Below are 22,573 nucleotides of genomic sequence, written 5' to 3' on the forward strand. Positions count from 1 at the left end.
GTAATATATTTTCCTCAAAAAGCATTTTATTAAAAAAAATCCGATTTAAATAAAAAAAATCCGATTTTGAATTTTTTTTTTTTTAAAAAATCATTGATTTTTATCCACCCTGGTCCTTTTTGACCCTGGATGTATCAATAAAGAGAACTTGTCACCAAAAATCTTCACATGGGGGAATTTTTGTCACTTACAAAATAAAATTTTCATTTTAAAAAAAATAGTTATATCCAAGCACATAAACCCTCCCAAAAAGTTTGAGGCCCCCCCACCCCCACATATACGCACGTACAAACCTACCAGACCTCTGTGACGCTAAACTAATAATCTATAAGAGGCTTTAAAAGAATCGCCTATAGAAAATATAAGGTACTAAAGTTTGTCGCCATTTCACAAGCGTACGCAAATTTTAAGGTTTGACATGTTGGGTATCTATTTACTTGGGGCAAACTCCTCTTTTATATTTTACCAAAAACTGTAGGCTATTGCTTTTTTGCCCTAAAATTAACTTAAATGTATTTTAACTCAAATTTTGAGTTTTCTAGACCTTTCTGGTAATATTGTGTAACATAAAAAATTGGAACTGCCACTGTTTTATTCTCTAGAGTCTTTGCTTTCAGAAAATATAGAATGTTTGGGCCTAAAATTATTTTTTTTTAAACGTGTGCAAAAAACACAAAGGGCTCTGGCAGCAAAAGGGATAAAGGATAAGCCCGACACTCCCCTTTCCTGGCAGGAACCCAGTTGGTGCTCATTACACTGTAAGGTCTCTCCTCCCTGCTGGTCCCTGGGTGCTGTGCTGGAGACAGGCAGGGAGGTAAGGAGGAGATAAACAGCGCAATGTTAAAAATATTTAAGTTTAAAGGTTTAAGTTGCCATAAAACCCCTTTTTTTTGTTTTTAAAAGCACCTCAGATTTAAATACAGTTTTGGTTAAAATGTGGTGTTTTTTTTTTCTAATCTAGTCAAGTAGATTGTCATGAGGGCCATGTGTGTTTTGTATGGAACCATATTTCTATTCAAGTCTAATCCGGGCAAATAAAAAAAAAATGTATCCCTTGCAGTGGGACTGTGCCCACATTGGAATGGGTAATTGCTCGCTTATTACTAAGGGAACAATAAAAGGGAATTTTTCTTTATCGTACATCACGGGACACAGAGCGGGCTATAATCATGACCATTTGGGTTATGCGCCACCTATAGGTAAATGGACACTGGCAGACCAAACCAGACAGGAAGTCCTCCCCTATATAACCCCTCCAGTACAGGAAGCACACCAGTTTTTCTGCCAGTGTCTTGGAGGTGATGGTCACTGAAGTTCAGCTCTCTGCGTAATGTATCGGTGGTCTCGAAATTCGAATCAAACGACTGGTTTTGGATCCATTTAGATGGCTGGATGCTAAAGAGGATTGTACTCGAGCCCAGTTACAGTGGACAGAATCTTAGCGGGGTTTGCCTGTAATGAAGCCTTTCAGTGCTGGACTTTGTGTTTGGAAACCTGTGCAGTTTGTCTGACCAGGTAATCAAGGTGTTTCCTGGCAGGGTGCTGTACAGGTCCAAGGTGGTGGGGCCAAGTCCTTGAAGGTCCTTAGAGACAAAGCCTGCTGTGATGGGTGAAGGTTAGATTGCTGTCTTTTGACAGGATCCTGCAGCTGGATGGGTGAGTAGGGTCCTTTTAAAAAAACAAAAGTAAACACAGTATGAGTATTGATGCTGCATTTCACCTGTTGACCACTGGGAGTAGATGGTGAGTAATGCTCCATGCACACTAGGAGCTGAAAAAAACTGGATAAAAATGCTAATGTTGGCATTTTTTTTTCAGTGGTTTGTGTCGGCATTTAGCTGGTTAAGGAGCGGGCCGGCAAGATGGCTGCCCGCGTCCGTAACTGATGACTCATGCACTGTCATCCATTGGTCATGAGCAGCTCTCGAGTCATTCATTGTTTGTTAAGCTGAATGTAAACAAAAGCAGTGTCGGCAATTAAAATGATAGAAAAAAAAAAACAGCATGCCCTCTTCCCAGTCTATACCAATCACTTCAGGTCTGGTATGGATTTTAAGGGAAACCCCATGCCAAAATAAAAAACAAAAACCGCATTGGGTCCCCCCCCCCCCAATCAGTACCGATTCTTATCTGAGCATGCAGTCTGGCAGGCCAGGAAAGGGGGGGGAGTGACTGTTGGAGGTCTGCTGGTGGGGGGGCTTATCTGAATCCACAATAAGCCCCTCCCATGTGAATGAGTGGGGATACATTGTACCCCTACTCATTCACCAAAAATCAATAAAAACACAGAACCAGTTCTGGACAAGTTTTTTGTTGTGTTTGTTTTTGTGACGTCATCAACTGCATGCTTGGATAAGGGTCTGGGACTCCCCTTAAAATCCATTCCAGCCCTCAAGGGCCTGATATGGATTGGGGGGGACCACTACGCTGTTTTTTTTTTTTCCTCAAATTTTAATTGCCAGTTCTTTTGTTTACACTCCGCTGTCAGCAGACAGCGGATGAGTCAGCTGCTGTTAAGTATGTGGTGGCCAGATTGCTGATCCAGTCCTTAACCAGCTATTAACTTGAAGAAGAAAATGCTGGAACTGGCATTTAGGAGTGTTGGAGGTGCTGGCAAATCACTGCCAAAAACTGCTCCTAGAAGCTGAAGCTTCTAAAACGTTTCTAGCTACAATGATGTGCATGGACAGATATGATAACACTATTTGCTTCTAGGAGCAGAAAAAAAAACGCTCATAAGGAGCTGCTAGGAGCTTAAAAATAAGCTAATGTGCATGGAGCCTAAGCATTGGCCTTCTGGAGAGCTGCTCTTTGTCAAAGATTTGTGAATAAACATATTGGAAATATCTTGTGAAGAGGTTTGCTGATAAATTATTATAGCAATGAGTTGTCTAGGCTGTGTTTCTTTTTTTTTTTCCCTGGAGTTGAAATCAGTCTATGGCATGGGAGTGCTCATATGTGGGCAGCACAGTGGCTGAATGGTTAGCACTTCCGCCTGGCAGTACTAGGGTCATTGGTTCGAATCCCAACCACGGCACCACCTGCCTGGAGTTTGCATGTTCTCCCTGTGACTGCGTGGGTTTCCTCCAGGTACTCCGGTTTCCTCTCAAACTGCAAAGACATGCTGGTAGGTTAATTGGATCCTGTCTAAATTGTCCCTAGTATGTGTATGTATGAATGTGAGTTAGGGACCTTAGATTGTACACCCCTTGAGGGTTAGGGACTGATGTGAATGTACAATATACAGTTAGGTCCATATATATTTGGACACAGGCATAATTTTAGTTTTTTTCAGGTATTTACCAAAACATATTTAAGCTATAGTTATATAATGGATACGGGCTGAAAGTGCACACTCTCAAGTTTACTTTGAGGGTATGTACATCCAAATTGAAGGAATGGTTTAGGAATTACAAATTTTAAGAGTAGCCACCCCCCTTTTTCAAGGGACCAAAATTAATTGGACAATTGAATAAAAAGCTGTTTCATGGCCAGACGTGGGCTACTCCTTTGTTATTTCTTCATAGATTAAGCAGGTAAAATGTCTGGAGTTGATTCTAAGTGTGGTGTTTGCATTTGGAATCTATCTCTGAACCTACATCATGTGTTCAAAGGAGCTGTCCATGCAAATGAAACAGGCCATTGTAAAGCTTCAAAAACAAAACAAATCCATCAGAGAGATAGCAACATTAGGAGTGGCCAAATCAACTGTTTGGTACATTCTGAGGAAAGAAGAACGCACTGGTGAGGTCAGCAACATAACAAGACATGGATGTCCACAGAAGACAACAGTGGTGGGTGATCACAGGATCCTCTATATTGTAAAGAGAAACCTATTCACATCATCCAGACAAGTGAAGGACACTCTTCAGGAGATGGGCGTATCATTGTCAAAGTCTACAATCAAGAGAAGACTTCACTAGAGCAAATACAGAGGATTCACCACAAAGCGCAAACCATTCGTAAGCCTGAAGAATAGAAAAGCCAGATTAGAGTTTGACAAAAAAAATCTAAAAAAGCCGAACCAGTTCTGGAAAAGCATTCTTTGGGCGGATGAAACTAAGATTAACCTGTACCAGAATGACGGGAAGAAAAAAGTGTGGAGAAGGCTTGGAACAGCTCATGATCCAAAGCACACAGCGTAATCTGTAAAACAAGGTGGAGGCAGTGTGATGGCATGGGCATGCATGGCTTCCAGTGGCACTGGGTCATTGGTGTTTATTGATGATGTGATAGAAGAGAGAAGCAGCCGGGTGAATTCTGCAGTGTTTAGAGATATACTGTCAACCCAGATTCAGCCACATGCAGAAAAGTTGATTGGACAGCCCTTCACAGTACAGATGGACAATGATCCAAAACACACTGCAAAAGCAACCCAGAAACCTTTTGAAGGTTTTGCAATGGCTGAGTAAATCACCTGATCACAACCCAATTGAGCATGCATTTTACTTGCTGCAGGCAAAACTAAAGGCAGAAAGACCCGCAAACAAAGAACAACTGAAGACAGCTGCAGTTAGAGCCTGGCAAAGTATCAGAAAGGAGGAAACCAAGTCTTCGGTAATGTCCATGGGTTCCAGACTTCAGGCAGTCATTGCCAGCAAAGGATTCTCAACAAAATATTACAAATGAACATTTTATTTATGATTATATTCAATTGTCCAATTACTTTTGGTCCCTTGAAAAAAGGGGGGTGGCTACTCTCAAGAGCTGTAATTCCTAAACCCTTCCTCCACTTTGGATGTACATACCCTCAAATTAAACCTGAGAGTGTGCACTTTCAGCCCATATCCATTATATAACTATAGCTTGAATATGTTTTGATAAATACCTGAAAAAAACTAATTCTTCCTGTGTCCAATTATATATGGACCTTAAATGTATATGTAAAGCGCTGCGTAAATTGACGGTGCTATATAAGTACCTGAAATAAATAAATATGCACAGCCACAAGAATCTGCTAATTTTTCCATCAGAATCTGGTGCCGCCTGTGTGAAGCAGGCCAGAGAATGTTTGCATGTCTGTAGGCCCATTTACAACCCAGAGTGGAGCTCCCTAATAAAGCCTTTTTCTCTGGTTGGAATGGATTTTTCTGGCTGCTCACTATTGAGACGGGTTGGTGCTTGCTCCTCATGGCTGCAGAGTTTGACACTTAAGGCTTCGTTCACACCTAAAGCATGGGCAAATATGAACGTTTTTCTGTCTGTTTTTTAGGAAATGCCCTGAAATGCACAACATGCTTGTGGTGCCATTATTTCTTAATGGCACCCCAAACATCGGTAGCAGCCCTGCGTTTTTTGTTCGAAAAACATGGAATGCATAATGCGCTTGGCGCTCAGTGCCCAAAAAAATACTTTAGTTACTTTGGCGTGGTTTCCAGGAATAGCGCAGCCCTTTCAAGTGCATGGGCTGCTCTATGCTGTCATGCAAAAAACGCAGCAAAAAAAGTGACGCAACACTAAGGTGTGACTGCAGCCTAAACAAAATCCTTTTTTATATCAAACATTAACCACATTGTTTAGAGCTCTGGTGACTGCGTCCTGGCCCTGTCTGGCAGCGACTTTTACTTCCCTGACATAGGAACACTTCATCTTTGCTATTCATAGCAGCGGAAGTAGCTTGCTCCCTGAGCTCAGAGAAATGCTGTTTGTAGTTTCCTGTTGCAGAACAGTAGCAGCCTTTCCTAATGACCTCTGTCTGTAGAAAGAGATCTACTCTATTTGTTTTTCTTTTTGTTCTTTTTGGGCCTCTCTTTCCTTCATTGTGGTTTTATAAAGGGAAGCAATCTCTCATGAATATGCTGCTTTCTCAGCAGGGATCAGGTGTTTGGAATTCAGAAATAGTCATAGTTTTTGGGCATTTATTGCTGAAGTGGGTTTAAAGGAATATGTTGGCACCAGGGGCGGACTGACCATTAGAGCACTCGGGCACTGTCCGAGGGCCCAGGGTCAGTAGGGGGCCCCATGAGATGCCCCTGGTACCTTTCAGAGGCTTTTTTTGCGTGTGGTTTGAGTGTGGTTGAGGACACAGGGGCCCCATGATCCCCTATTGCCCGGGGGCCCCATAAGTTGTCAGTCCACCCCTGGTTGGCACTGGACTGCATTAGCCCTCTAAAGGATTCTTTCACCTAAAAATGATATTTTAGTTATTGGCTGAGCTTGGAGTGCTGAATTAGCTACTGCAATTTTATATATCATAAAAATCTCAGTGATGAGGTCTCCCTACAAGCTAAAGTCCTTCAAGTTGTCATATAAAAATATGCTCAGTGGAGGTAGGGCTTAGAAAGTGGAATTTATAGGCTAAGTTCACCTTTTGGGAAAAAATAACAAATTCACATATTTTTGCAGGTAAATAAAAAAGTGCATTTATTATTTTTTCCACTCAGGAGCCTGCAAAGCATTGCACCCATGGTCAGTGGATTAGGGGTGCAATATCAGGCTCCTGCAGACAAGCCTTGTATCTCCATACGGGCTGACTGTTTGCATGCTGGCTGGGTTGTGAATGAACTACAAGAATGCTCATCAGCAACCTCACAGTTCATTCACTACTACTTGCAGTTCTCTCATTTACAAACCGCTGTGAATGAATGATGCGGGCGAAGCCTTGCACAGCCGCTCTATTTTCAAAATTTGACAGCGGGTGCTGGGAGAAAACCTCTCACGTGCTGTCACAGGGAGGGATAGGATCGGGGATGCAGGGGTCTGGAGCATGTTATGTCACACCCGAAATATGGGTATACCATGTTCACAAAGGTGAACTTACCCTTTAAAATGAAATTAAAGCCATGGATTTTTCCAAAAGAAAGCCCAAGTTACAAATGTTCAAAAAAATTTTAGTGATCCTTAATCAAACCTACCATGATTGTTTTCTGCAGTTTTTTTTTTCATTTACTTTCTGCCTACTACGCATGCGCTGTGTATGCAAGTCACGCCTCTGGTGATCATTGTCAGTTTGCTTTTATGTCAACTCTTTCAAGTTTTCAAATGGCTGGTATCATAGCTGGTCACGTGTTCCGCACTAAATGGAAGCTAAGATGGCTCTGCCCTTGGCGGATAGGAAGGTTTTATTCCATATTAATATTACCCATTAAAAAGTTCCTGCCTTCATTTACAGTATAATGATTGCTCTAGAAATTAAAGTACAGTTTAGGCTTGGTTCATTATCCATTGCACTTCAATGCACATTGTGCACACACCTGCCCTTCAGTGCATTCCAGTGGACAGATGTGAATACTCTGTAATGGGCTGCCTTTCCCAACAATTTGATGTTATTTATTGTCCATTCAAAGTTAAAGCGCAATCTCAGTGTAATGTCTGTCAATCTGCACACACACAAAGACGTGTGTTAATATACACATACGTGTGAAAGGAGTCCTAATGTCTTCTGCCTATTAGTCAGCTACATGGTACATGAGATATCCGCCATGATGAATGTTACTCGTGTTTTCGGCAGCATCAATAGAAAGACCAACTTTTAGGCTTCATGCACATGTCTGCAAGAGGCCTTACAACATTGGATCTGGCATAATTCTGTGTCCTGGAGACACAGGTACAGCATATAACCCACTGCTAGCAGCCTTTAAAATCGATGATAGGCTAAAATATGGATCGAACGTACGCTAATAATATGCACATCTTTTTAGATACCTACAACTTGGACATGCATTTCCATCACAGTTTGGGAGCACTCGAGCTTCCTTTGCCCCATGTGATTTTAGAAACCATGCTGCGAGATGAGGACCTGACCAAACCACTGTCCACTATTTATAAGTTCCTTTTCCCTACAACACATAACTTGGATCTCGCTGGGAATCAGTGGTTCCTGACCTCGATAGTGAAGATTTGGAAGACATTTTGGACGCCCCCTTAGTTAGGCTTGTCTCTGCTTGAGGTCAAACTCATACATAATAAATTTGTTCACCCTATTTGTCTGACTCCCACTAGGCTAGCTAAAAAGTTTGGTAACAACTCATCCTCTAGCTGATGTTGCTCGGCCAATGGGGCAAATTTAATCCTTTTTTTTGGGGACTGCCCAGCTATGGAGCTGTACTGGACTGGAGTGCTCCAGTGTGGTCAGGCTGTTACTACCATACCCCTCCCGCCATCCGTAAGGCATAGACTCTTGAGCTTAGTGGATGATTTAGATCCCACCAAGGCCACATGTACTCTCCTTACCCTTTATTTTATTATGCAAGGAAACTTTGCATACTGTCTTGGAAATAAAACCTGAGGTTCCAACTGTTGCAGCATGGAAGGCTCTAATAAACAAGGCCCTTCCACTATATAAGTCCCATATGCTAATAGAGGGGGTACCCTGTAAATTTGACAAGGTGTGGGGTGGCTGGGTGGCTTCCCCGCATACAGTGGCAGATTGAATCATACTATTTTCTGTATATGTCTATTTAGTACATATAGCTGCTTTGTCTCCTGTATGAAAGACTTCCTTTCAATAGTTATTACCCTTGCAGTATAGTCATGCTTGTTAGGGGGCTGGTGTGGTGTATATTACTGACTTGCATATTTTGTAGAGAGGTTTCTCCTCTCCTGATGATATATTACAGACGCTAGCTGTACTAACCACAGGCATTGTTTCCTATTCTTGTATACTTTTGTATGAGTACATGTTTTGTACTGTTCTTTTGTATGTAATATGAAAAATTGCTAATAAAGAATTTTTACAAAAATTGCACATCTGAGTAATGTGTACAGGGAAGCATGTGCTGCCTTGAACGCAGACAATTTGCATTGGAGGCAGTACGTACGTCCCTGTACCCAAGTAGTGCTTGGATTTACGTATATTCAGTATAGAGCCAATATGTATTTCAACCTGTCATCGATTTTTAACAGTCTGCTCGCAATGGACTGTACACTGTACTTGTGTATATCTATACTTAGCAGCTGTGAGCTTGTTTCTGTTTTGTGCAGCAAGCTCAAAGTGTTTGTATAGAAGTGATCTGGTTGACTGTAGCAGAAGTGGTTATTGAAGAGTAGTTGGGGTCATGTCTTCCAGTCCCAGTGTAATCTATTATGATGTGCAATAAGTGGTACTGGAGGCTTATTGCACACTATATCCAGAACTCTCACCATAAAGCAGCACACATCGTGCCCCCAATACCAGTATTTTTCAACCGCAGCCTCCCTTCTCCCAGGCCTCAACTAATTGCAAATACCTTAACCTCCCACAGTGCCTCCCAGCTTTCATAGTTCCCCCAACCTCCCATAGTGGCCCCAGAGTGCCGTCAGCCTCCACAGTGCCCTTTAACTTCCCATAGTGCCACCCAGCCTCCTCTAGTGCCTCCTAGCTTGATTCAGAGCCTCCAGCCCTCCATAGTACCTTTTACCCTCCATCCCTGTCTCACAGTGCCCCCCCAGCCCCCTCCAAAATCCTCAACCTTTGCAGGGCTAACAGGTTTTCTGCAGAGTCTCCTAACCCATTCTACATCTCCTATCATCCCCCCACAGTGACATCCAGCCTCATCCAGAGCCTTCCAGCATTTCAGTGCAGGTTTTGCATTTCCGTACTTTTATTGTGTTTTTTTTTTTTTTTGTTTTTTTCTACTGTTGAGCCAGGAAGGTTTTGGAAGAATTTATCAGGCCCTGGTCTAAAAAAGGTTGAGAACCATTGCTCTGTACATTGTATAGCACCTTGCTATACACAAACTGAACAAGAGAAATTGAATGGTGTATGGCTAGCTTTAGACTCAACAGCTTGTTGACTGTGTCCCTTTGGTGACGCCAAAAATCAAGTGTGAACGGAGTCTAATGAATAGTGACACACAGAGGCAGTGTAATAACAGATGTTCCATCCTCTGAGATCTGCATCACAATGCAACGGCAATGAAAAGCTAATAATGCAGTCAAAACGAGACAACAAAGCCAGATGTGGCTTGTATCAAACTACAAACCTTTGATAAAGAGCCACCGAGGCAGATGTATCAGAAGACGGAGAACAATGCCAGTGAGACTAGATTCTGACTGCACGCGTGGGAGCGTTTATGAATTACATTAATGATATGACTTCAAAGATTTGTGTAAGTGCTTTTATATATATATATATATATATATATATATATATATATATATATATATATATATATATATATATATATATATATATATATATATATACTGTATATATATATATTTTTTTTTTTTTTTTTTTTTGTTTTAATACTTAAAGGTTTTATTGTACGTATAGCATTCCAAGATGTACTGTAGACCAGAAATGGATCTTCAATAAAGTCACTATCATGCAGAATAGATACAGGATACATCTTCCAAAGGTTTATCAATATTAAGATTATGAGTCAGGAAGGAATCATTTACAATATACAGAGCTTGTTATCAATGCAAACAACTTTGTTTTATTTATAATGATAATTTATTGCAAAAGCTGATAAAAGAAGAAAGGGTTCAGAAAAAAATATTGCCTATCTGTATAGCACAAGATTTTAATATTCATTAGTATATGGTCTGTTACTGTGGCATCTGTAAAAAAAAATAAATAAATAAATAAAATGGCATAGGTATTCATTTGCTGCCATGTACATTTGTTCTGTGCGAATGGGAAAAACTCAGATGTTCTCAAACTATTTCCTCTACTGGTCAAATGTATTTCATTCATGAAAAAAAGTGGTTAAGGAAAATACCGTATTTGGCCATAGATGATGCTGAAGATCATAGAAAATTAAATATTTAATTATTATTATTATTGAGGATTTTTTAAAGTGTCAAAAGTTTGTGCAACACTTTACAAAATGGAAGGAGAGAATACAGTTTTAATACAATTCCATACAAGAGGATTAGAGGGTCCTGTTCCTTAAAGCTTCCTATGATTCTCACTGCCATCTAGCTGCCAAAATGTAGTATTTTCCCAAACCACTCAGTTTTGCAAATGAGGAACATTCAACCTGCAGAGTAAATAACATTAAAACATTTGATTTTTTTAAATCTAACTTACAGCAGAACCTCACCCAAAAGGGGACGTTGCACTTGTTTGCATCATCCCCCTCCTCCTTAATGATTGGCACTGTTTGGGGGTGTGAAAGAAGTGTGTACCTGGTTTTGACAGGTATCCGCTCCCACATCTGGTTGGATCGTCAAGGCAGCTCCCCCCTTGACCCTGCAGTCTCCAAGGAACACATCACAGGTACCAGAAGACTGCGGGACCATTCACAAAACACAGCAAGGCAAGGCTTTACTTCCGGTTTCCCTTACTCAAGATGCCGATGCCTGGACCCAAAGCCAAATGAAGAATCCGCTCGGGCGAGGTCAGCGCTGGATTGCTGGGCAGGGAAGTGTCCTTATAGTAATAGTCATCAGGTTTAGTATTTGTAGCTGCAGACTTTTTAATTTTTTTAAGGATAAGTTCACTTTTTAACAACAATAGAATATCTGGTCAGTTTGTGAATAATCTGTTTAACTTCAGACTAGAAGGGCATGAGTTTTGGAAAACATGAAGTAGTTTCCCATCATTCTCATGACATCTCCAACATAGACTGGGAACTGAAAGTAAAATGTTTTTCGAAGACCATATGTGTTCAGTGTCATTGGGTTAATTTTATGCATGACAGACTCTTGTCATAGACAGCTAGCTTGATACAAGTGAGTCAGGCATGATGCTGCATAATTGGGGGGGGGGGGAGAAAATCTTATATATTAAAGTAGTACTGAAGGCTGAGACTTTTCTGCATGGATATAATCATTTTTAATTATATTTACAATACTGGTAAACTTTTACTTAAAATATTAATTGTAATGCTTGAATTTACCTCCAGTCTATCAGCCTCCAGCTTGGGTTCAGATCTTGCTCTTCCGTGCATGGGCCCTCAGTGATTTTTTAAAAAAAAATAAAAATGTTTGAACAAGCATGTCATGCTTACCTACTTTATGTAATGGTTTTGGACAGAACCACCCCGATCCTCCTCTATTGGGCTCCCCTGCTGGCGCACCTGGCTACTCCTGTCTTCAGAGTATTCCCATATCAAGCCGCTTGATATTGGGAGCACTTGTGCGGGCTGAATCCCTAGCCGTACTGTGTGTTTCTGTTGACACACACAGCGCAGCTCAGCCCCCCCTCTCCCTCCTCACAGGCTGTGATTGATACCAACAGGAGCCAGTGGTGAGGAGGGTGAGAGAGCAGTGCTTCTGCTCTTGGGCACATTGCTGATCAGGTAAGTATACCGGGGAGGCTGGGAGAGAAGCTGGTCACAGATTTGTTTTTTTTCACCATAATGCAGAGAATGCATTAAAGTAACAAAAACCTTCTGCCTTTTTAGAATCACTTTAAATCACTTCCTTCTCCTCCCCAGGACTGCATGTCCCACAAGCTATTGCTCTTCACACATTCACAGTCCAAGTTTTCAGGCACTTACTGACATGTATGAATGGTGTACTGAGCTGTATGTGTGCTGCACTCTGTATGCTGGCATGTAAACAAATAAGTTGGTCTGCATACAGCATGTATTATCGGCTATATTATCCATTATGATCGATTATGACGATTAGTTGTTTCAGCCTTAATCTAGGTATGGTGTCCTGGTGATATCTTGTACTGGGTTAAAGAGACTCGGTCACCACAGGAGGTTACCTGTTTTTATCCTTACGTTTTCAGTGGCCTTCACATTGAAAAGCCACCACATTCTTGTTCCCTAGCTGCTGCAAGTATTGAACTGTTGAATGATTTGAATTCTTGCTTCTCCTGCCATGCGTTATGGTTCCTCCCTCTAGCTTGTATATTCTCTAGTGACATATGAGGTGGCTGGAGGAACCACAGTAGCAGTGGGGTGAGCAAGTGTTCTACACAACTGGAATTGTAGAATACCTGCAGCTGTGAAGTGCAAATGTAATGGCTTTTTAATACACCGGCCACTGGAAAGGTAAGCATATAAATGCTGCTTTTAGGTCTCCTGCACACAGACATTTGAATGGTTGCGTATAACGTATTCCCCACTTGGTGGAATATATTATAGATGCGTGCGAGAGTAGACATTGATACAATCAAGCATTAGTGCTTACTCAAGTACAAGTGCAAATAGCCAGTTACCTGTATGGGCAGCTGACCGTGTGCTATCTGCAGCTCCCTGGCCATGGGATGTATATACCAGACCCTGCCTGCGCCTTCAAACATCATGTGCAGAGCTGGTGACAGATGCATCAAAATTCGGCTGGTTTAAAAGGAACCATCCAGATTTTGATTTATGTATTGCCGTTCCCTGTTGACAGTATTTGATTTAATGATTAACTTCTGTCAAACAGTAAAGTTGGAAAGCTTTTGTCGATCAGCAGCTGCAGCTGCTGATCAGTGTATTTTGACAGTAGAGGGGTCTCGATGTCAGAACACAATGGCACAGCAGGGAAGATTCCTCTTTCCATCTTGCTTGTGTCAATTGGGGAATACTGTTGTTCCTTTTCATTCAGCTCGTCCGCTGATCAAAAGAAAATGAGTTATCTATGGCCAGCCTAAGGCTGCTTTCACACTGGTTCGGCTCAAAAACGCTTGAAAAATGTCTAGTGTTTTTCAAGCGGAACATCCTGGACATGTGACTTACTTTTGTAGCTCAAATTGGGCAGATTTGCATGTTTTTGGTACATTTTTATTCCCAAAACCTAGCAACAAATGATGCAATAGATGATATTGGGCACAATTCACTAAGCGGTACCTTACCGCATCTGAGTATACGATAGGATACCACATAGCATTTTTTTTAAAAAAAACGTTTGAATTCACTAAACACTACTAAAATACCGCATGAGTTATTTTATCAAGTCATGCGGTATTTTAGTAGTGACAACCATGCGTTAATGTTTCAGCTGTCAGCGGGGTTCCCCACTGACAGCTGAATGTAAAATAATTTCCGGCAATTAAAAAATAAAAAAAAACAGCGTGGGGTCCCCCCCTCCATCCATACCAAGCCCTTTGGGTCTGGTATGGATTTTGAGGATAACCCTCACAGCAAAAAAAAATAAAAAAATGGCATGGGGTCCCCCCCAAAATCCATAACAGACCCTTATCTGAGCATGCAGCCATGGGTGGCGGCGGGCATCGTGATTGACGTTGGATCTAATTTCTAATTCGGGGGACATTCTTCTTTTTTTTTTTTCTTTTCCTTCCTCCCTTTTAATAAAGGACTTATCAAAGACTGTCTCCTGTCTTTTTTCACCCTACAGTTTTTTTTTTTGTGAATGCGCAGCGGTACCATGTACCTCATACTCATTCACATAGAGGGGCCCGGGATCTGGGGACCCCCTTGCTAAAGGGGGCTTCCAGATTCCGATAAACCCCCCCGCAGACCCTCACAACAACAGCCCAGGGTTGTGAGGAAGAGGCCCTTGATGGGAACAAGGTGCTTTGGGGGGGGAGGGGAGCCCCCCTGCCCCAAAGCACCCACCCCATGTTAAGGGCATGTGGCCTGGTATGGTTCACGAAAGAGTTGGGGGGTGCTTGCTTGTCTCCACCCCCACCCCCCTTTCCTGGCCTGCCAGGCTGCATGTTTTTTTTTTCTAAATTTTGGCGTGGGGGTTCCCCTCAAAATCCTAACCAGACCAAAAGGGCTTGGTTTGGATGGAGGCGGGTGGACCCCAAGTCATTTTTTGTATTTTGTAATTGCCGGATTCTTTTTTTTTTTTTTTTTTTTTTTTGTAACATTCAGCTTTCAGTGGGGAACCCTGCGTAGGTTGTTAGGGACTCTGCGTCCACCCATTCCTTAACTCATGACAGTACTGACATACAGTACATACTGCAAGCCTGGACCACTACGTAACCTCTTGTCGCCCAGCCACTGTATTAAAACGGTGGCAGGGCAGCACGGCTGTGCAAAAGCACATTTTTAAAAGCTGACCAAATACCACCAAAATAAAGCTCTATTTGTGTGAAAAAAAGGATGTAAATTTCATTTATGTACAGCATTGCATGACCGCGCAATTGTCAGTTAAACTAAAGCAGCGCTGTATAGTAAAAAAAGGCATAAATTACAGTATCTATACCATGGTTTGTAGACGCTAAAACTTTCACACAAAGCAATCAATATACACTTATTGGGATTTTTTTTACCAAACACATGTAGCAGAATACATTTTGCCTTAAATTTATGACTAACTTTGAGTTTACGATATATTTTTTATAGCTGAAAGTAGAAAATATCGGGTTTTTTTTCACAATTTTCGTGTGTTTTTTGTTTATAGCGCAAAAAATAAAAAGCGCACAGGTGATAAAATACCACCAAAAGAAAGCTCTGTTTGTGTGAAAAAAAGGACGTAAATTTCGTTTGGGTACAGCATCGCATAACCGTGCAAATAATAGTTGAATTAGTGCAGCGCCAAACAGCAAAAAAAGGCCTGGTCATTAAGGGGGGTAAATCCTCAGGAGTTCAAGTGGTTAATTACCGCATGCATTTATTTCCTTTTGTGAACTGACTTTAACCACCTTCTGCCCGCCCTATAGTACAATGACGGGCGCAAGGTGGTTCTTGTTGGTTATGTGTTATAGAAGACACTGGTAGTGATAGCAGAATTCAGGCTTTACTTGTGTGGCTTAAGTTACAAACATACAGAGCACATTTCATCAGACATATTACAGACTCATTACTTCCTGAAGAGATGATAGAGAAGGAGGAAGAGAGAGAACCATATGCACAACTAGTGACCTTAGTGTACAGTGCCATCTACTGGTCAAGTGATATTAACACACAATACTATATATAGTACATTATAGTACATGCTGTTGCATTCCCAACAGTTCTCTCGTTCTGATAGGATGTCATATGACGTCCTACCATTCTCACGGCTCAGGGAGCGCACAGCGATGCGATCGCCTGACAGCGGATCATGGAAAAAGACGAAGATGTCGGCTCGGTCATGTGATCAGCTGTATCCAATCACAGCTGATCACATGTAAACACGGAAATGTCGGTTATCGGCATTTCTCTCCTCTCGAGCTGTCACGCTGACAGAGGAGAGGAGAGCCGGTAATCGGCTTTCCGCGGAGGGGACATGTACTCTGATCATCAGGGCACTGATGATCAGTGTGCCCTGATGATCAGTGTGGCCCCATCAGTGCCACGTGCCAGTGCCCATCAGTGCCACATACCAGTGCACATCAATGCCACATATCAGTGCCCATCTGAGCTGCCTTTCAATGTCACCCATCAGTGCCAGTCAGTGCCACCTATCAATGCCAATCAGTGCTGCCAATCAGTGCCACTTGTCAGTGTTGCCTATCAGTGAGGGTTATCAGTACCAGTCAGTGCTGCCTATCAGTGCCATATATCAGTGTCATGTATCAGTGCTGCCTTTCAGTGCCCATCAGTGATGCCTGTCAATGCCCATCAGTGCCACCTACCAGTGCCTCCTCATCAGTGCCCATCAGTGCCACCTATCAGCGTCCATCAGTGCAGCCTATCAGTGCCCATCACTGCAGCCTCATTAGCGCACATCAGTCAAGGAGAAAAATCACTTATTTACAAAATTGTATAACAAAAACTAAGAAAAAACATTTTTTTTTCAAAATTTTCAGTGGTTTTTGGTTTGTTTAAGAAAAAATAAAAATCCCAGAGGTGATTAAATACCACCAAAAGAAAGCTCTATCTGTCTCAAAAAATGATAAAAATTTCATATGGGTACAGTGTTGCATGACCGCGCAATTGTCATTCAAAGTGTGAGGGGGGTAAAGGGGGTATAAGTGCCCCGTAGGCTAGTGGTTAAGGTCTTTTTATGCAGTATTTACTGAGTGTTTTTGCTATTTTTGGTAAATACTGCATACTAGCAATAGTGAATTGACATTTCTAGTAAGCTTAGCCCAGACCTTCCCACATGTGCGGTGCGTTTTTTTGAAGCATTGTTGGAGTGTTTTTGAGGCAGTTACCATTCATTTCAATGGGAAGAGGCGTTTTTGAGGCTTTTTTTTTTTTTTTTTTTTTTTTAAACTCCCCAAACATGCTGCAAACAGGAGTTTCTACACAGCACTGCAAGCGCAACGCCTCAGTGTGAAAAGATACATAGATATACATTCACATAAATAGGGAAACAGTTTTCTTGAGCTTTTCTGGCATTTTTTTTTTTTTAACACAAAAACGCTTCAAAAACTCCTCAGTGTAAAAGCAGCATAAAAGGAGAGAACTGCATACATCGGACCTGTGCTGCATTGTCGCCAAGCCTTTTTTTTTTTTCTTGCTAGATTTGTTGAAGATTTCTGCCAGTCTGCGATATAGATTAGCGAACTGAATTTCCTTTCTGTTTAATAAAATAGGACTCCTATTAGCTGTTTCATGTCAGCGATTGATCTGGAAAGAGTCTTCAATTTTCTGTTAAAAAGACTTATTGCCAGGAGCGAGATTGTGCGTCTGATATGTGCGTATGCAATCCCATCCAAGGGTTTGTGTAATCCAGGTCATACAGAGGACTCTTCCGCTATAAATCCTTGCTTTTTATTTCATAAAAAAGTCATGACTAGAGTTACTGCTGCTTTTATCGTGAAAATTGTTTTGAGGTTTTATTGTTATTTGTTTCAGCTAATCTTTGTTTTTGTCTCTGCACAGCTCTTATGGAAGTGTGTTTAAAGCCATTCACAAAGAGTCTGGTCAGGTGGTTGCAATCAAGCAAGTTCCTGTGGAATCAGACCTTCAAGAAATTATTAAGGAAATCTCTATAATGCAGCAATGTGACAGGTAAGCACATTTCTGTTTGCTCTATGCTTATGTTTACTATCTGTGTGTCCTATTTGCTGTGTTTGTTTCTGTGGCATACAGAAGCTTTGGCTACTGTCCTATAATGTGCTGAGCGGTGCATTGCTGAAACCACTGTGCCGTGTATAGCTGGACTCTGTGGTCACTGACCAGATTTCTTCTTAATGTTGTTGAACTCTGCCCTGTTTCTTGCAAACGCCAGCAAATTGCATATTTCAGAGACTTTTACAGTGAATTCGATCTTAAAAGGGAGCGTACAAGGCTATACATTATACATTTTTTTTTCGTTTGACCAGTGGGTTGAATGAAAAAAAAAAAGTTCTGATTCCCCCATCCACACACAGATGAATGGAGAAACACTCCTATTGTGCTACTAAGTTGTCACTGCGGGGAACCTTTACCATGTCAGAATGCAATGACCAGTGTTGCTGTCTGTAGCCAGAAAAAACAGAAATAAATTGGGTAGATGAATTTCTGTTGGAGCAGGTTGCCCATACTCGGGTCAAAATGTGACCAGTCCCTGCTGAACCAGCCAAATTTGAGTCATGTATGGCCAGCTTAATAGTTTTATGTATAATAAATATACACTGATCAGCCATAACTTTGTGGCCACCCACCTAATATTGAGTAGGTCCCCCTTTTTGTTGCCAAAACAGCCCTGACCTGTCAAGACATGGATGCCTCTAGATCTCTGAAGGTATGCTGTGGTATCTGACATCAAGCCGTCAGTAGCAGATCCTTTAAGTCCTGTGTGGGTCTCCATGGATCAGGCTTTTTTTCCATGACATCCCACAGATGCTTGATAGACTAAGATCTGGTGAATTAGGAGGCCAAGTCAACATCTCAAACTCTGTGTTCTTCAAAGCATTCTTGGACCATTTTTGCAGTGTGGCAGGGCGCATTATTCTGCTGAAAAGAGGCCACTGCCATCAGGGAATACTGTTTCCATGAAGGGGTGTACTTGGTCAGCAACAATGTTTAGGTAGGGGGTATGTGTCAAAGTAATATCCCTATGAATGGCTGGACCCAGCAAAACATTGTACATAACATCACATTTACCTCCGCCAGGATGCCGTCTTCCCATACTGCATCCTGGTGCCATCACTTCCCCAGGTAAGCGATACACGCACCCACCCATCCACATGATGTAAAAGAAATCATAAGTCATAAAACCAGGCCACCATCTTCCATTGCTCCGTAGTCCAGTTCTGGTGCTGACATGCCCATTGTAGGCACTTTTGGCTGTGGACACGGATCAACGGCTACGCAACTCTATATGCAACACACTGTGATGCCCATTTTTTTGTGCTTTCTATGCATCAACTTCAGGGACACCGTGTTTACTTGCTGCCTAATATATCCTTTCGGATCAATGTTGTTTACTTAACCTGTTAGTGGTCATAAAGTTATGCCTGATTTCAAACCTCCCAGCTCTTCCTTGGGAGTGTTATACCTGAGGAAAAGTTGGGAAGGTTTGTGGTGACTGGATCTCGAATAAATATATTCTTTTTATGTGTATATAATATAAAGTGTTTGTGTGTAACACACATTTTTTCTAAAATTTTCTTTTAAGTAAATTTTGAAATGTTGCCTATTTTAATATTATGAGTTTGTGTATCAAACCATCAAGTGGAGTTGTAGCCCCTCCTGTGTTCCTTTATTTATAAAAATGTTTATATATTGCAGCTTACCCATCATTAGATGTGGTGGTTGCATTTGTTTTCTTTTTTTATATTTTTTCACCTGGTGACCTGGCCACTAACACACCTCATATATTAGAGTGCCCCCCACTCTGGATGAAGGAGCAACAGAGACACCTTTGGACAGCAGCATTGTCATTCTGGAGGAATGAGAGTGTTTAGATGCACTAGCAGATTTAGATACACTAATAAATTGAAATCAAACTCCAGCTAATACTTTTTAAGCAGTTACATCAACTTTTCTTTTTCCTTTTTGGGATAAACCTTTTAAATCCATAAATAAAAACTGACCATTTGGAGCACCACTCTCGGTGTTAAATGGTTTGTCTCAACCCTCTATTTGGTACATCTGCAGGACAGCTTGTTCTGTTGAAAATAACCGTTACAGGCAGGATCGCGTGAAAGTAAAAGAGCCAGCCAAAAGAAGAATGCTAATACAGCCACCACCTCTAAGAATTGGTAAACTGAAATATAATAAAATTTTGGGGTTTACAACACTTTAACCACTTTCCTACAGGGCATTTATACCCCCTTTCTGCCCAGGCCAATTTTCAGCTTTCAGCGCTGTCACACTTTGAATAACAATTGCGTGGTCATGTAACACTGTACCCAAGCAAAACTTTTATCATTTTTTTGAGACATATGGAGCTTTCTTTTGGTGGTATTTAGCAAAAAAATAAAAAACCCAGTGGTGCATAAACAAACTAAAAAAATGCTGAAAATTTTGAAAAAAACACAAAGCTTTTTTCTTATTTACAACATTTTACAACATTTTATAACAGAAACTAAGTAATTTTTCTCCTTCACTCTTCTCTCTCACCTGTACCTGACAGCGCAAGCTGATCTGGTCCTGGCCCACAGATGAGTAAGCGGAGCTCAGGAGGCTGTGAAAGCAATCAGGTAGCAGTGCAGCCACCCGAATGCTTTCACCTGACAGGTGAGCCCTGCTGCGGTTGAAAAACGATTAAAGAAAAAACCTACCTGCCCGGCTCCCAGAACTGCATGTCCCGGTCGTCGGGCGATATAAATTCAACATCCCTTGTTATAAACCTTCCTACCTACACTTTGTGTTATTTTACCTGCATAAGTGTACAGTCTGAGAACTGGCACTTACTGTGAATAAACTACATATCCCACAATCCCTGGATCTCTCAGTTAATTTTTTTTTTTCTTTTCCGGGTGAGAGCTATTAACAGAGCTTACCACGCAGGAAGAAATGTGCTTTTTTTCATAACATTAGCACTCACATATTTGTGATGCAACACAAGAAAATGACTAGGCATGTTACCTGGAACATGAGGTTGCTTGTCCCTCTGGTGAATAGAGACAAGTTATATGGATTAATGCTAGACTTAAGTGGTTACTTGACTTCTAGCCTCTGTCACTTACAAACTACAGAAGGGCTGGGAGGCATGGCAGCTTTTGATGACACAGACTGACTATAGCAGTTTACAGTATACCGTGCTTTGTCTCTCTATAGTCAGATTTCAGGAGCATTGGGCTCACAATTCTGCAACATATTTCACATGCTGTGGTTCGCATTGCCACCCCTTACGTAGAAGAGGCAAATCCTAGCAGGATAAACTTAAGTTTCTTCATAGTTATGCAAATATTAAAGTTTAACAAATTCTGCCCCCCCCCCTTTTTTTTTTTTTTAACTTGCTTTGGTCCATCTTGGTTACATTTAAATATCAGACCTTTGCTAATGGTATGTAGCACCGGCTACTACAGTGAATTTCTGCATCCTGTAATATGAAATATATAAAATTTAGATGTAGTTTAGCTGGACCTATGCAAGTCTTCTTTTTTTTTTTTTGTCCTGGAGTTTAGCTTTAATAGAAAAATGTAAGCAACGGAACATAACTCTTGCTGAAAAGAACTTTTATAGGGCAATTAATGTTTGCGCTTACAAAACCTTTTAAGCTGAACTCCAGTTATGGTTTTCATTGCATAGTTACATAGTTCCTGTTTAGACCAATGTAAGTATACATATTCCATACATATCAGACTAGTGTGGAAGCAGAGAATGGCTGTAGTTGATGCTACTACAGTAATCGCTGCGGTCTTCAGGATCCTGTATTGTGTGGTGGCCCTTCTGCATAGTGAAAACGAGGCTACTCGCTCTGCATGGGTGCTGTTCACAGAATTCCTTGTATTTTTTTTTTTTTTCTTTCAGGGAAATGCAACGCAAGAACACATATATGCGGTGCCCAGGTTTAAAGCCCACCTCCTGGACTATGAATATATGCGTTACTGTGCTATGTAGGGGTTAACCAGTGAGGCAGTGCAGTAAAATCACATGATCCACTTTGTCCAATCAGAGAATGCCTTGTATGTATTGAAAACACTACAAGGTGTTCTGTGAATGGTGGGTAAAGCGACCCCAAACAGAGCAATAACAACCCAGAAAGGTTCTGAACATTCCCACCCTCATCAAGAACAAAAAAAAAATGTATTGGCTGGAATTTTTCAGTGTAACAAATGGATTTAGTGTGTAAATAAACCCAAAGAAACAAAAATGTATTGCAGCTTACCAAGCATTTCATGTTGTGCTTGCATTGTTTTTTTTTTTTTTTCCTCAAGCTTCTATACCTACCGTATTTTTTTTAGGCCGTGACTTGCAAGTAAGACACCTCCTCTCACAATGCTACATTCACACCTCCACTGTATCTTGGAGAACCAGTGTAGCTACCCTTGGACTGCAGCATTGTTATTCAGTTTAGAGCATGGGTCGGCAACCCGTAGATCGCGATCTTCCAGTACATCTGGACTGCTTTCACACTGATGTGCTGCGATTTACTCACACCCGGGTGCTGTGCAGTGTACCTTCAGCTTTTCTGTGGGTTTGCTGTGCTTAGGCATATTCTACTGTTATATCCTGTGGGTTTGGTGCACTTGCTCAAAGCACGCCAAAACTCCTGAATGCCGATTTCATAAAGTGCACTACACTTAAATAATAATAGAAGTCTATGGCAAAGCGCAGCTAACCAAGGAAAGCCGCAACTGCACTGAGCTTCACCCGCATTGCAGATAAACAGTACATCGGTGTGAAAGCAGCCTTCTAGGCCGCTCAGAACAGTAAGGGTTAATTTACATTCGCAGTTTGGGGATGGTGAAATCCCATAGTTAAGTGTTTTTACCACCCCTGCCCCAACCACACCCACTGTAGCTGCAGTGGCCAGGGATGTATGCCCT

General features: G+C 41.4%; 1 protein-coding gene across 1 annotated transcript in view; it reads left to right on the forward strand.

Moving 5' to 3' along the window:
- Nucleotides 1–22,573, forward strand: part of STK3 (serine/threonine kinase 3) — a 288,476-nt gene that overhangs the window by 21,419 nt on the left and 244,484 nt on the right. The window contains exon 3 of the mRNA XM_089666443.1: nucleotides 17,532–17,660. Within this exon, the coding sequence (XP_089522569.1) occupies nucleotides 17,532–17,660 (129 nt within the window). The remainder of the gene's footprint in view (nucleotides 1–17,531; nucleotides 17,661–22,573) is intronic.

This window comes from Staurois parvus, unplaced genomic scaffold, assembly GCF_062004578.1.
Source record: "Staurois parvus isolate SC_StPar_1 unplaced genomic scaffold, SC_StPar_1.0 ptg000052l, whole genome shotgun sequence".
NCBI classification, from domain to species: Eukaryota; Metazoa; Chordata; class Amphibia; order Anura; family Ranidae; genus Staurois; species Staurois parvus.